The following is a 15,622-nucleotide window of genomic DNA, read 5'->3' as shown; positions in this document are numbered from 1 at the left end:
TGGCCTGGGAGGGCAGCTGAGGACAGGCCAAAGCCTTGGGACTCTGTACTGATGTGGGAGACCCTGAAGAAACTTCTGGTTCCTGGCTTCAGCTCAGCTCAGCGCTGGCCTTTATGGCCACTTGGGGACTGGGGCAATGGATAGATCTTCCTATTTCTCTTCCTCTCTATATAAACCTGCCTTTACAATAAAAACAAACAAAAAACTCAAATACTTAAAGAGGCTGCAGCTTCCTTGACGCACGTGGCGCCTTCTGCCTGCCGGATGGTGACGTCTTTCCTGGCACTGTGACCAGGACACCTGCCTCTGGGAGAACTGTATAATCAGCAGGAATGCCAGGAGCCGGTGCCCCTGGAGAACAATGCTGGGAGGGGATGAGGGCATCTATGCTACAGCAGGGCAGTCTTTGGGGGGAAATTCAGTAAGCCAGTTTGTGGGAGTGTTCCTGGCTGAAGCACTTCCAGGAACGGATGTGCAGCCGGTCAAGCCGTCACTTGTCAGCATTTTGTGTCAAAGAGCCCGGGATTTCGTCAAGCGTCCACTTCCCATGCAGCTCCCTGCTAAGGCACGCTCTGGCTCAACCCCTGTGGCTCCCAGGCATCCGTGATACCTGCCGGAGTTCCCAGCGCCTGGCTTCAGCCTGGTCCGGCCCTGACTGCCGAGGGCATCTGGGGTGTAAACCAGCTGATGGGAGCTCTCACTCTGCCTTTCAAATCCCTTTAGCTAAAACAATGTAAGACCACAGCTCTGCGACAGGAGGGAGAGGGTAGCCCTGATGGGGTCACAGCCAGCCCCTTGCTTCTCCCACGGCGGTGGGCAGGTTCCCCGATGCTGCGCGTCGTGCCGCCCTCAGCAGGTGCCTATCAGCTAGCCGGGCAGCAGCTGAGCGGCCTCTCCGGGGCCAGGGGTTCTTCCTCTAAATGTCCACCGAGCGGGGAAAACGAACCACATGTGCACCAAACGCTCCTCAACAGATTAATGCCTATCTATGGAACCTCGACGTCACGCACTCAAAGAAACCTGGTCACAGCGGAAGCTGGCGGAGCTCACCGTCTCCTCCAAGAGACTCGAGTGTCTACAGAGGGCCCAGAACCCACCTCATCCGGAGGGGACTCACTGGAGAGCTTTGGGTTCTCCTGGGTCTTCGCAGATTCAAACTCCCTGCCTCGCTTTACAAAGCCACCCAAGGGTCCTCGTGACAGGCCTCCAGGAAGGCTCCTGTCATTGGTCACTCACCTGCTCCGACAGCCGCAGTGGGTGGTGTCCTCGATCGTGAGACACAGCAACGATGATCTGAGGAGAAGTCTTCCAGAACTCTCCTGGGGCATCTGGAGGGTGACCTGTGCCCTCCCGGGAGTCGTGGCGGCACTACCCTCCTATGGGCTGAGGCCAGTGAGACGTGAACACCCAGCCCCCAGCCCCTTAGCAGCGACGCTACTCCGAGCACATCCTTACCATCCCATTGTAAAGGTGAGGAAATGGGCTCAGGAGACCACGGACACTGCACCTGAGGACAGTCAGAGCCCTGGACTGCCCCCACCCTCCGGGGCCCATGGTGGCTCGCCTTCCTCCCACTGTTCCCAGTGGGGCAGGTCCAGGGGGCTTCCCCGACTGGGGGTGTGCACTCCAAAGGCCCTTCGGGCTGGGCAGGTGGTCGACCGTGCCCTACATGTCATGTGCATTACAGAGGGAAAGGCAGTTGATTGGTGGTTATAAGTCACCTAACAATATTTAAACAATTTAAAAGGAAAGAATATCGCCACAAGAACTTTATGATAACACCTCTTTAATAGGCTGAAGTAACTGTACAGCTCATTATATTCTTCCTGAGAATAATTTATATCCCTCAACACGCTAAAGGGAGGGTGCATTTTTTCAAAATTATTTAACAGAATGGATGGTGTAACTAGACACCCAAGCAAACCAAGTCCCTCCGTTTCGCTGGATTCTGTCCGGGAAGACAGACACTCATGACGTAAGGTTAGTTAGCTCCAGTGGCTGTAAAATAGTCAACATGGCTTTAATCTTTTCCTTATAAATTACATAAAAATGGAAAACAGGGATGGTCCTGGAACTTCTTGGTGGAGTTTGGAGGTGCTCTGGTATAAAGCACTTCTGTTTCCAAGAGGAATAACATTGCTACAAAAAACTGGCACGTGGTTCTGGTGAGGACAGGCGTCCAGCCGTGTCTCCAGCTGGCTCCAGTCGGACGCTCCGCAGCCACAGGAAGTCGGAGGCAGGGAGCCAAGAGGGAGGCAGGTTGGTTTTTTCCTGAAAGGACTCAAGTCTTCAAAATAGAGCTTTAATATTCTTTCTTTGTAAAGAAGGGTTAGCATAATGCAACTGAAGGGTGTTCTAACAAACGAAAATTTCGAGTCTGGATAATGTTCCATGGCAGACCAGAGAATCCTCAGCTGCGTGGGTTTCCTGGAGTTCTTCACAACACACTCTCCCTCCAACATGCAGCGAAGGTGGCTCAGGAGAGAACACACCTCCCCCTTCGCCACTTCCATTAAAACACATCCTACGTGAACAGAAACAGCTCTTCATGATCTCAAAAGCTTCTTAAAGCGTAATTCCCATTCCCAGAAAAATGCCACATTTTGGATCCTGGATTTTTCAGAATATCATGATAAAAGAAACAAAAACAAAAACTCCCCAAAACCCAATCAAAATGTGGTTAAAACATACGAGAGAGAGAAGACTTTCAAGCAGCCGTCAACAGAGCTGGGGCCGAGGGCGCTGGGCCGGGGACACACAGGTCACCCCTCGCTGCTGGTGGAAGGCCAGAGAACACCTCCAGGGAGGGCAGGGAGCCGCGCTCGGCGCAAGCTCAGTGCGGTCTCGTCTGCCCAAGCATTTTGAGTCTTGCTTGGTCAATCACATCGAGTAGGTTTTTGGCGTCCACGGCCAGCGCGTGAGCAGCTGTGAGCATCTGCTTCTTGTACTCCTGCTGGAGACTGGTCATGACGTACTGCTGGGCCAGCTTCATCTTGCTGATGAGCTCACCCAGGTCAGAGTTCAACAGCTTCTGTGCCATCTCGATCTGCAATGACAACAGACACATCAGCTGGGCTGGCTTCCATGCAGTGTCCCGGGGAATGCCAAGTGTTTCTGGAACAGAGCAGAAGCACTTTGAGCCTTCCCTGGGAGCCAAAGGACAGAGTCCTAGCGCATCAGCACGTCACCGCTGGCTGCTGCCCTTGAAAACCCCGCTGCTCCCAGAGCCGACACACCCAGCGACACTCACAGTCCAGCCGGTGACAGAGCACACTTACATCACAGGGGACAACTGATCTGCTGAAGGCCACGTGGCTCCCAAGTCTGGGATCCAAACGAGAGCTTTGACCTTCACCCCGAGGCCTCAGCTTCTTTTATGTCCCGGCTGCATCTCAAGATGGCCATTTGCTTGGCAAAAGGTAGTTTTGGGGTGTCACGAGATACCCCGCCCTGCACAGACCTCCTGTGGTCCCACACAGCCAGAACACTTCACTCTGGAGTCTCATGATCTCTCATCGGTTCAATCGACCGTGGATTCATTTGCTCATTGACTCTCTTAGTAATTCCTGGTTGCTTAACACACCAAGGCACTTGGCATCATAGACAGGAATGACTGGGCGGTGTACAACACAAGGCACGCGCAGGCCACCTAGGGCACACAGGAAACGCAGCTGGAGGAGGGTGAGCCACGCCATCCCAGAGGGCAGGAACTCCACAGCATAGTTGGCTTACATACGTCCTGGACTATAAAAATAGCCTGGCTTCAACTGCAAAGGGCCTCCGCCATGCTGGGGGAGGTATATCCTGTGGGACTTGGCAGAGGGCAGGCATGAGAGCTTGGGTAGTGACAATCTAGAAAGACGCTCTAGAGATGTGGCTCTGGTGGCAAGGCAGAAGCCAAGGCGACATCAAATAAGTCCGGGAAAAGGCAGCCATGGCTCTCAGGGTGAGGGGTGCCAGCCCATCGACGGCATGGGTCATGTGCCTGTCTGCATGGTATGTGTAGTAAATGAGGTCGGGGGTGGCAAGTACAAGGTGGCACCACTGACTGTGAAGCCCACAGGAAACAGGCTGCTCCTGTTGCTGACTAGACACGCAGCACACGGCTGATTAGTGCGCAGGGACAGGGCCAACACACTCAGGTTAGCAGGTGTCAAAAACAAGCGGGGAGATAGTATGTCAATGTAGCCAGGAAAAAGAGCCAGGGGAGGGCCTCGGCAGGTGAGGAGTGAGGGGGCTCTGAGTCCGAGGGGCTTCAGGGGGAGAGGAGGGCCTTTGCCTGAAAGGCAGTCACAGCAGCGAGCAATCTGAAGCAGGTGTAGCTGAGACTGCTCTCTGGAAGGCAGCTGGGGAAGGGAAGCAGGAAGGACACAGATCAGCTGACATGGGGAGGAGTTTGTGTCATCAGGGCGTAGGGGAGATCACTGAGGGCTTTATCAGCTACCACTCGTAGTGGCCACAGTCCTGCTCAAGTATTCACAGCTTACGACAGCTTTCTGGCTTCTGGCACACAGGACCTCACTTCTGGGCAAAGCTTGCCATGGACAGTCACTGCAAGTCCCAATGCAGCAGTTGATTTAGCTGAAGCCCTCGCTGGCTAAGATTTCACAGTTATCCTGTGGCAAGCAGTCAGAAGCATTTTCCAAAGGATCCAAGTGGCTCTGTGCATTCCCAAAAGAACAACCCACAGCAGTGGATGTCGAGGGAATGCCTGGCTCACCAAAATACCACCCCCGGAGAGGTGCAGCCCAGGAGCAGGAGTCCACACCATCCGTGCAGGACGCGGGCTGCGGGGCCCATCAACCCCACAGCAGAACACCCTTCAGCCCCACCTCAGGACTAGCACAGGAATGTCACGGATAGCAAGGCATGCTTAAGGAACTATTCCGGGTCATAGGAGGGTGAGGCAGGGTGTGTGCTGCTGGTTCTTAATGCCATGGGGAAAGCATCACAGGACAACCATAAGGAGCAAAACCTGACCCCACAGTAGGAACACAAGTCACAGCCAAGTGGAAGGTTCTGGAATGTGACAGCTGGCAGGTACTTACGTAAAAGAGTGGCCTGACAGACACAAATGGAAGCAAAGCAGGGCAAGGGGACACGGTCTAACATTAGCAACAGAGTGCATGTGAGTGAGGACAGTGTTCACAAGGCAATGAGAGATGGGAGAAGGACGTTTAACAACTCTTTGAATTAATCTCAATTTTTCTGTATATCTGAAATGATTTCATTACAAGTGTAAACAAATAACAAAAAATCAAAACACGAAAGCTACTACTGGGTCAGACGACACCGCCTGGGGTAGAGGCGTGAGACGGGAGCCTGGCCTGTGGACTCTGGGTGCCTTGCTGGGGACACACCTCACGTGAGCATCACAGACATGGGCAGCAATCCTAACCACACAACAGGTGCCTTTAGCTGGAGCAAGTTAATCGGGAGCATTTTCTTCCTTTTCTTAGACACGTAAGCCAGACAGAACTGCCAAAGGTGGCAAAACCAATGACGGCTTCTGGGAAGCAGTACTGCCAGGGAGCTCTGATACAAGAAAACGTGGGTTGATAATTTGAAAGGAATTTGTATCTTGCCTTTTGCAATCATGCCCTGGGAGGAACCAGAACCAGCAGTGCCTTCCACTCGTGTCCTCACTCACACTTCACCCGCACCCTGTGTTCCAGTGAGCCCACCCGACGGCGGCTCTGCAGTTGGCTGGCAACAACAGGCGCCACTGCACGGTCCAGCCTTACTGGGAGGGCCATCACCCACAGAGCAGGGACAGCCAGTTTCTGCGGGCCACATACCACAGCCACCTCTGTCCAACCGCACTCTGGATGCCCCCCAGGGCTGTGCCCACCTCTCAGGGTGACTGCCCCCAGGACGCCCCCAGTGCTGTGCCCACCTCTCAGGGTGACCGTGCCCCAGGACGCCCTCAGTACTGTGCCTACTTCTCAGGGTGACTGTGCCCCCAGGATGCCCTCAGTACTGTGCCTACTTCTCAGGGTGACTGCCCCCAGGGCTGTGCCCACCTCTCAGGGTGACCGTGCCCCCAGGACGCCCCCAGTGCTGTGCCTACCTCTCGGTGCGTGCTGGTCGGGAGCACAGGGATGGTCTCGTCCACGGTGGCCAACAAGGTCCTCAGAGCCAAGCCAACTTCCTAAAAGACGACAAGCACAGCCAGCATCAGCACACTATCCAGACAAGCCTCAGCAAGCTGACAGTCACTTCCCTTCCAGGGACATTTCTTCCATCTCCTTTCCGCCTGTGCCATTTTTCCCCTTGTTTACTTACTTCATTTGAAAGGCAGAGAGAGACAGACAGAAAGAGGTCTTCCATCTACTGCCTCACTTGCAGGAAGCCTGAGAACAGCTGTGGTTAGTCCAGGCTTAGCCAGAGTCTGAACTCCTGCAGGTCTTTCCTGTGGTGGCCAGACTCCGGCACCTGAACCATCACCCACTGCTTCCCAGGGCGTAAGTGAGCAGGCTGCGGGCACTGGGAGCAGAGCTAGGCCTGCCCTGCAGGGTGCCTGGGCCCAAGCAGGATCCTCATGGCTGTGCACATGCCTGCTCCTGTCCCCCCATCCCCCATCCCCCATCCTCTGAGCACAGAGCGGTCGTCTCACACTGAGCCCCATCGTGGGAACCAGGAAGCTCCCGCTCCCCTTCCCTACACGCAGTCCTGACAGTCCTCCGGCTGAAGAAGAGCAGCGCAAGCAAGTCAACTCACACAGGGTCAGACCGGCAAGCTGCAAGCTGAGCGCACAGGACACCATGTCTGTGCACAGCCAGCCCGCCAACACAGGCAGGGCCCATGACAGCATCGCTCCTCTGGTCCTCACTGAACTTCAGCCATTCCAGGCACTCAGAGAACACGCAAAGCACAAGGCATGCAAGGAAGAGCACAGGCACGCTGAGGAATCCCACGGAGACTTAGGGAGGAACACAAAGATGTACGTGCCCTCTGGGAAAAAGCCTTAAAAGGCAGGCACGTCTCTGGACTAAACAAACACAGAGCAGAGTGTGCTGGGACGCAGAGCTGGGACACCCATGCCCTGTACCAGTGGCTCAGTGTGAGCCCTGCTCTGCGCCCGACTGCAGCTTGCTTTACTCAGTCCAAGCCGCAGCTCTGAGCAATGTGTAGTAGCAGCCAGTGCTGACCGACACTGCCAGACCTCGGTGCCTTTGGGAGCAGTCTCAAAGCGACACGTCTGACCTGGGGGCAGAAACCATCCTGCTATCGTGAGTGGGCATGCACTTTACCTTCACCATGGGCACGTACTCCTCCGGCGGGGCTGGCTGGATCTTGCTGGACATCTCGATGACAGCTTTCACCAGGCCCGTCACATTCTCATACACCTTGTCGTTGGACCGGTCCAGGTTGGCGGTAGGAGGGGGGCTGATTTCCTGCGGCTGAAGCTGAGAACACAGAAGCAGGTCACTTTTCTACTTGCCAGCAGATGGCGTAGCATCACCACAAATTAGGTCAGAGAGGGTCTTTAAATCTGGAGGTCAAAGCAGACCACTGTTTCTCTTGTTTCCAAGGATGCAGTTCAGTTTGAGAATGACAGTAAAGCAATTCATCCAAGTGATGAATAAATCAAGCACCGATTTGTTCTAAGTTTGAGCTCAGTAAAAGGAAACGACACAGAATCACATCTTAGACTGAAATCCCAATTCCTTCACAGAAGTGATTCGAAGTTCCCAACCCCCAAATCATTTGCCACCCGAGAAACAAGTAATTTACGTACACCTATGAGAATTTACTGAATTTCAGAGAAAGTCTCTTCCTTGGCCAATGGCCAAAAAATGCCACATTAGACTAAGAATTTCCACCTGGTTTGATTTAAGCAGTGAAACCCGTGTTGCTCAGCTCAGCTGCCCTTCAACCACAAAACAGAAGTGTGTCATTTTCAGTTTCAGAAAGCTTCAAGTGGATTCTGTGCCCGCAGTCGGAGCAGTGACCCTGCCAGGAACCTTCCTGCCCTAGAACTGCCCAGCTGGCTTGGTGCAGACGTGGGCTGAGCGTGGGCCCGCCAGGCTCAGCTGCACACCCGAACTGAACGAAGGTGATGAGGCTGCAAGCGCAGGTGAGTTCCCAGGTCCTCCAGGAGCTCTCCGGCAGTATTTACAAACCCAAATTGATCAGAATTACACGAGGCACAAAGTGGAAGGACTGTTTCACCAGGGGCCGGCTGCCGGTGCAGAGTCCGCCATGGCAGGTGCCTCCCGTGAGCCTGCTGGGCCTTTGCCCAGGTGGTCTTAACAGGTGTGTTCTGTTCCTGGTTGTTACACAGTCTGAGCATGAGGCAAAAACAACCAGAATAGCTGCATCACTATGAAGATGCCGAGCAAACACTGATGGAGATTCTGGCATCTGGCACAAATGCCCTCCCACTGGGCTTCCCTGCTTCCCCGCCCAGAATGGTGTGCAGGGCTGGGTGTAGGCAAGAGAGCTGGACAGACACACGGACACAATGTGCTTACCCTCCATGGCTATTGTCGAACGGAAGGTGAGGAAAAGTTAAAGGAATTTAACAGAGAAAGGGAAAAAAGAAAAACAATATTAATAAAGGCAGCAGACAATCCCCCACCCTCACGCGCACTAGCGCACACTGTCAGCTCCACTCGTGGTACCCAAGCAGCACTCCTGCCATGGCCTTCTCGGCAGAACCCCGCACATTCCCTAAGCACGCCTGCCATGCACCAAGCTAGCTCCACGAGGTCAGCAAGGGCCACAGCATGCAGAGGCTGAGGGACCTCGTGGCAACAGGGCGAGAGTCAACAGAATTAGGGCTCAACAGAGCAGAGAGGAGACACACACTTCAGCCCTGAGAAGGGGCACGGCCTCTGTCCCCTGCCTGGCCCTCAACATCTCTGCCAACCTATCTGAGCCCCTCATTTGGGCGTAGCCCAGATCCCTGGCTCAGGCTGTGTTGGAAGACAATAAGAGGTTCTTTTAAGAATAAACAGAGAGCCTATGGTCAGATTCTATACTTTACACCAACTAGTGTTACGCTTTTTCTCTGTTGTCCAACACATGGCTGTCCCACTGTGACTACTTTCCACTTTCCAGAAGTGTACTGGGGAAACCTGAGTATCTTGCTTTCCCTAGAAACGTCTGGAAGAAAGCGTGTTCTCTGATATCCAGAGCTGAGTAAAGAGAGGGAAGGCAGTCACTGCTGTGTCCTGTCTGAGGCGTCTCCTTGTATCTCCAGCAATGAGACTGCAGGGCTGTGGCCATGCCAATCCAGATTCCACCAACACACCTGGGCAGTGTTCCCTGGGGAAGGTGCCAAGGAGAAGCTCACCAGCAGGTGCTCTGAGGCCCCTCGGCCTCACATGTGGAGAGGGATGGAGGTGAACCTGTTTCAAGCTTCCCTTCTTTGCACTCCACCCTCTGCAGCTCCTGTCCCAGGGGGCTCTGCAGGACACTCACGGACTGCCCACAGGGTCTTTCCCAAAGCCACATCTTCATTAGAGAGAAATCTGCTTTTGGTTTTCTATGTTCTAGAGCCTGATGATTTGGAAACTCTGTGGCTGGCGGTGACAAACCACCATCCTCCACCAATGCGGTCCACGCTAACCACTGAGGGTGAGGCTGGACTAGACTTGTGGCTGGTGTCACGTGGATGAATCACTGTAGTCACACCTAACTAGAAGTGGATATTTCTCTCTGCAAACAACACTGCTCTTTTAGCCTGGTCTACAGTAATGCCTACCAAGTAGAGAGATAAGGAGGAAGTACACACATGCATTTTACATTTATTGCTTACTGAAAAATGTGTACTTGGCATATTTTAGAAAAGCAGAGCTGTCATCAAGAATCCTGCTTGTCTGAGTTCCCACATAATGACATTTCGGCGGCGTGCCGAACTCTGGGGGCCTGTCTCTAAGGCCTGTTTGCGTGTGGCTCATGTTGGGGCACACACCACTCTGGGAGTTGCCTCCAAGGAAACACATTAGAAAAGGTCTGGTAGCAAGCTGCTCACAGGTGTTCTGGGAGTCATCCTTACCATCGGAAGCCCTGCCAGAGGCCTGGATATGCAGGAGCTGGCAACTGTGAGCACGGGTTCCGGGTGCTGACCCTCAGAGCAGAGGGCCCAGCTACACCTGCATGATGCCCCTGGGGAACAGGGTTCCCTGAGGCAGAGCCACCCGCTTTCCTTCTGGCTCCCCCTCCCCCTCCTCTGGCTGATCGCCATCCCGGGCCCGCACAGAAGCATCGTCTCTATCTCTCTGACTCCTGAGACAACAGGAACCTGACTCGAGAGCACATGTGTCACTGAGTCTCCTGTGAAGCATGTTCCCTCAAGGGGAAGTGCAAGATGCTGCCTGAGTCAGGCAGGAGAAGCAGTGCCTCCTGGAAGCTGCACGGGACCAGAGCAGCCACCACCACTGCTGGCTCAGCCCCGCTGCTCTCCATGGAGCTGGCAACTGCAGAGGCACCAGGCCAAGGGGCAACTTGTGGCTGCTCGTGCCTGAGCCAAGTGCTCCTGCTGTCCGACAGGGGCTCTCAGTACACATGTTCACAGTGGTTCAATTCCTGGATGGACAGGGAAGAAGTGGACCCACAGGTCATGCCTATAGACTCGCAGATGGGGAGCCACGGAAGGTCCTGGCTCTGCGTGGAACCCTGGTTTCATAAACCTCAGAGACTCACGTGCAAGAGCAGGATGTGACCACGCTCCTGCAGACAGTGACGCTGACACACGGGACTGAAAGGATTCCTGTGTGGACAGCTTCTCAGGGCCTCTCAGAGGGTCGGGGACCAACCCGGCACAGTCCCAGCCTGTCGGCTCTATGATGGATGTCCTCAACCGAGAATCCCACAAGCAGCGTGTGGCTCAGCATGCGGATGCCCACCTTAATGCCCTCGTTGTAACTGTCCCCAGGACTGGCGAGGCTGGCGAGGCTGCCCAGGTGGCCAGGGGCTCCAGGCCGCGGCGGCTTCTTTGGCGGAGCTGCAGGATCTGGTGAAGTGGAAGGATCCCCACTGAGTAGCATGCTAAGAAAGCAGACAGCCTCACACATCGACACCAAGTCCATATTTGTCTAAGGAGGCACTTCTGATGCACTATGGCAAGGAAGGCTGCTTTCCACTGCCCCGCACACGGGCTACGGGGGTTGGCACCAGGCTCGGCACTGTCTGCTGAGGGTTCCGGGAAGGGTGGCACTTGGCCCAGCAGTTAAGATGCCCGTCTCAAGTGCCTGAATGCAGCTTCCTGTGCACGTGCACCCTGGGAGGCAGTGGATGGCCACGCAGATGAGCCTCCCCACCCAAGAGGAACTGCACTGTGCCTGCGAGCAGCCCCTTGGAGAGGGAGCCAGAGGATGGAGACCTCTATACCTCCAGCAAAGCAGACAGAACTAGATGGAGGACCCCCACAGCCACGGCACTGCCGACCTGCAGAACTGCTCTTACCAAAGCACACAGACTTGACGTCCAATTCACTTCTCTCTTCACTTACCTGGCTTACCCACAGGCTGGTATATGTGTTGGCTTCCAGTCTATGGGAAAAGGAGAGTTCAATAAATGCACAGCTGTGTACACCGGGGAGCAGCTTTTCCTCAGTTTCTACTGTCCCCTTCCATTTCTGTGCCAGGTGCTGTGGCCTTGGATCAAACACGTGTGTGATTAGGCAATTAAGGGACTGCAGAAAGCGCTGTTAGAGGCAAGCACGGGAACTCCAGGACCTCGAGGAGGAACGGCCACAGCATAGGAAAGGCATTTAAGAGCCCAAGTCTTCCCAATGTCTGTGCCCTCTGCTCACACCAGCGCTCCGGGCATGCTGCCCACCCACTGCCATCAGTGAGCAGGACACACAGTGAGGCCCAGCAGGACGAGGAGGTCTTGGGGTATCTGGACAGTCACCTCTGAAGCACTTAGGGCATTTGTGATCTGGGGCTACGTCTCCATCAGCGCCAGGTCTAGCAAGAGCCCATGCAAGGAAATAACCTGACTGTCCCCAGCTCCTACCCGTACTCCACCCAGGTACAGGTTTCCTGAAACTGGCAAGCAGCCATCTAGCAGCCTGTCTGAAGGACCTGCGGAGTCTGAGGCTGTGAAGCCTTCCACAACGTGCTACAGCGTGCTGCCCTCTGCTGCAGACACTGCAATACGCTGCTCTGATTCAGCAAGGAGTTACTAAACCCCTTCTCTTTTTTGAGGGGCGGAGAGAGAAAATCAAGACAGTTTCCATCTCCCTTTTTGCTGCCTAAATGCCGGCACTGGCTGGCACAGGGCCCGAAGCCAGGGGTCCTGTCATGGGAGGTGTCCCTTGCTGCCTCCAAGGCCCTGCACTGGCAGGAAGCCAGAACCAGGAGCTGGAGCCAGTAACCAAACCAAGCGACTTCACATAGACATGGCATCTTAATGCAGAGACCCCTCAGGCGGCTGCATGAAGTTCCTGGCTTTGCCCTGGGCGATACTGCATAGGAACTCAAACAGATGAAAACATTAGTTTCCTAAAGACAAAGTTAAAAACAAACAAAAAACCAAAACCAAACCAAAACAACAAAAATCTGAGGAATGTTTTGGCTGATCCTCGGACAAGAAAGTTCAGTTAGCTAGAAAATCCTTAGCAATCTTGGCATCATCCAGCAATCGGAACTCAGGTGCAGCAAAGGCCAGGCAGTCATGACGGCTGGGGAAGGCAAGCCCTTGTCGGGGCAGAGCTGGGCCACACTCACGCTGTGCGCATGCGGCTGTGAGCCTCACAAGGCAGGACTGCTTGGGATCCTGGGCCTTCCACTTTAAACTGAGGCTGGACGCTGCCTAACAAGCATAGCCACAAAAGGACTCTGGAATCTAAACAACGACTGCTTCTCATGCACAACAACGGGATAAATGTTCGAAAGCCAGTTATCTTAGGAGAGGATGAAGTGGTAACGTGTGTGAACATCCCCTGGAGAGGCAGCTCCTCAAGCCCCGGGCCACACGACATCAGTGGACCGGGGCACTGGGGCAAGGGCCATCTGTGCAACGCGGACAGGAGTGCCAGGAGGCCCCCGTGAGCTGCCATGTGCAGACTACTCAGCACAGCCTCCACACGACTACGCCGTCTTCCCTCATTTGAGCTGGCACACCAAACTGTGAGCCCACAGTCGGGGGGGCACAGCATGGGTCATCTGACCGCATTTCGGAATGATCCCTCTCCCAGGACTCTGAGTCTGCGTATGTTCGGATTCTATGTGCCAGACTGGAACACAAGGATTTTCCTTTTCTCACAAGTTTCCTGTTGGCTATGTTATAAGGAGCAAGCCCTTGAAGACGTTTTTCTGAGTCTACTTCCTCCTCAACAATTCAAACATATCCTTTGGTTAGGTGCTACGTCTTTTCACTGAGAGGAAGGAGCTCCATGTGAGACGTCAAATGGCAGAGAACGTGACGTTGCTCACGAGCTAAGGCGTGTCTGACAAGGAGTGTCTGCGAACAGCACACTTGGCAGGAAGTGCCAACCCAGTGCAGGCCTATCCTCAAGGTGGCAGACCTCAGCAATGTAATGTGACAGCTGGTCACTCCATAACAGCCATCTTCCTGCTAGGTGGCAACACAGTCTCATGGATGTGGAACTGTAATTAAGGTAGGGGCTACATTCTGTTCAACGATGTTTATCACAGAAAGATCCAGAAAACATGTGACATAACCTCATTTTAAAATTCAGTGCTATTTTAAAATGGCTTCTATTTTACTGATTTGAAAGGCAGAGATCAAGAGAATGAGAGACAGTGAGAGAGAGCTGATAGTTCAACTCTCCAGTGTTGATGAGCAGCAGGGCTGAAACAGCCCAAGGCTCTGGATCAGGAAGTCACTCAGGTCAGCATGTGTGGCAGGGACACACCTGGGGGAGTGAGCCGTTACCTGGTGGCGGGGACACACCTGGGGGAGTGAGCCGTTACCTGCTGCTTCCCGGGGGGTTAGAGGGATGCTGGAATTGCGAGTACACCCAGGTCTTAATCCAGATCCTCCACCACGGGATACGGGCATCCCAAGCACAATTAACCACAATGCCAAATGCCTGTTATTCTGTTTATTTAAAAATGATTTAGTTATTTGAAAGGTAGAGATATAGACAGAGGGAGGGATAGAGAGATAAAGAGAGAGACCCTCCCATCTGCTGCTTCACACTCCCCAAATGGCTGCAACAGCCTGGGCAGGCCAGACTGAAGCCAGGAGCCCCATGCAGGGCAGCCAGGTGTTGAAGTGGAGTTCATGCAGCATGCCAACATTACATGCAGTGGACCAAGCTCCTACACCACCATACCAACTAATTTACATACAGGGAAATTGTGTAAAGGCCTGGGTGCACAGCCCTGTCAGCAGTGTTCAGAGGGATACTCAGCGGTCCCCTGTCCCTGCACTGCCAACTTCCTCTCCCCACACCGGTAACCCAAGAGGCAAGTCAATGTCCAGAGGAACCTACATTTATTTAACCAGCCATCTCCTAGGGAAAAGTCTAGCGAAAGAGTTTAGACTACTTTTCTCCAAATACCTGAGATTTCTTACAAGGTTTAAATACACTGTTGAAATAATTATAAGGTACTTTTTTTGAGAAATTTTCAGACAATTCTCTCTTACAACACTGAGAAGAAAAAAAAAATCCTGATGAGCAAGTCTTCAGTGACTGTGAAACTTGTGTAACCATGCAGTGAGAATATAGGGACGCAGCAAACGACAAGCTGCGCACAGCAGTAAACACGTGTATTTATTTCTTCTGTTAAGACAGATTTTGGCTTACCTCTAAAACACCTGCATCAATAATAGGACAGGAAATCTCTGTATCTGAGTAAGAACTTTGGACTGTATACTCCAGAGTTTAATTCATACTGATTGCGATGTTCACTTTATTTTTAAAATGGACTGTGCTGTCTCATTACAGACACTGAGAGTAGACACCTCAGAACCAAAACACGGTGGCCCATGCAGCCAAGAACTGGAAATCTACCCTGAACACAACCTTGGGACAGCTGCTTACCGGCCCCTGGAGACCTCCATCCTCCCGGTCAATGCTGCCTCGAGAGAGCCGCACATCAGGCTTCTACGGAAATGAAGCAAAACAGGTTCACTGCTGACATGAAGGCCAGGGGCAGGTTCCATACTAAACTCCTTCCTGTTCTTGCCCTCCAAGCTCAGCAATGCCCTGGCTGTATTCATCTTCCTGCGCACACACACCCTACACAACTGGCACCCCCGCCCCATTCGCCCTGGCCTCTGCCGACGTCACTCAGCAGAGCAGCGCGGCCTGCTTTCCCCACCAGACACTGCTCCTGACCTGCAGTGCTTGCAGGCACTTACCTGTTTGCCATAGTACAGAAACCAAACCCAGGGATCCAGATTTAATGAAAATTTCACAATTATCAGAATAAACAAAGTAGCCAACAGGCCTTTATGATGAAGGAATGTGGAACGTTTATGAAAACTAATCTGCCCTGGCAAGAAAGGACTTTGTGACGCCCGGCAGCCAGCCACGCTGGCCCCTGCTGCCCCGAGGCTAGCTACACATTTCTGCTGGCAATACCCGCCCTTCACGTGCAGGGCACCTTCACTGTGGGTCAGCTCCCAGACTGTGTACCCCCCGGAAACTGTTGGCAGCCTTCACCTGCTGTTACAGGAAGGCTGCCGTCTGTTT

The 15,622-nt window shown here is 53.6% G+C and overlaps 1 protein-coding gene across 1 annotated transcript; it reads right to left on the bottom strand.

Moving 5' to 3' along the window:
• Positions 1-1,773: 1,773 nt before the first annotated feature.
• On the bottom strand, positions 1,774-15,031 carry LOC121161859 (focal adhesion kinase 1-like; the record flags this gene model as incomplete). The annotated part of the gene is made up of 7 exons (XM_040988500.1): positions 1,774-3,046; positions 6,071-6,151; positions 7,254-7,409; positions 8,478-8,486; positions 10,857-10,963; positions 11,462-11,501; positions 14,969-15,031. Coding segments are annotated over 7 exons (669 nt in total), but the record flags the coding sequence as incomplete, so codon positions are not given.
• Between the last annotated feature and the right edge of the window lie 591 nt (positions 15,032-15,622).

The sequence above is a fragment of the Ochotona curzoniae genome, unplaced genomic scaffold (genome assembly GCF_017591425.1).
Source record: "Ochotona curzoniae isolate NIBS_2020 unplaced genomic scaffold, NIBS_Ocur_1.0 contig_4895, whole genome shotgun sequence".
Lineage (NCBI taxonomy): Eukaryota > Metazoa > Chordata > Mammalia > Lagomorpha > Ochotonidae > Ochotona > Ochotona curzoniae.
Note: the sequence above shows the minus strand (reverse complement) of the source record. Positions and strands in the feature narration are given on the sequence as shown.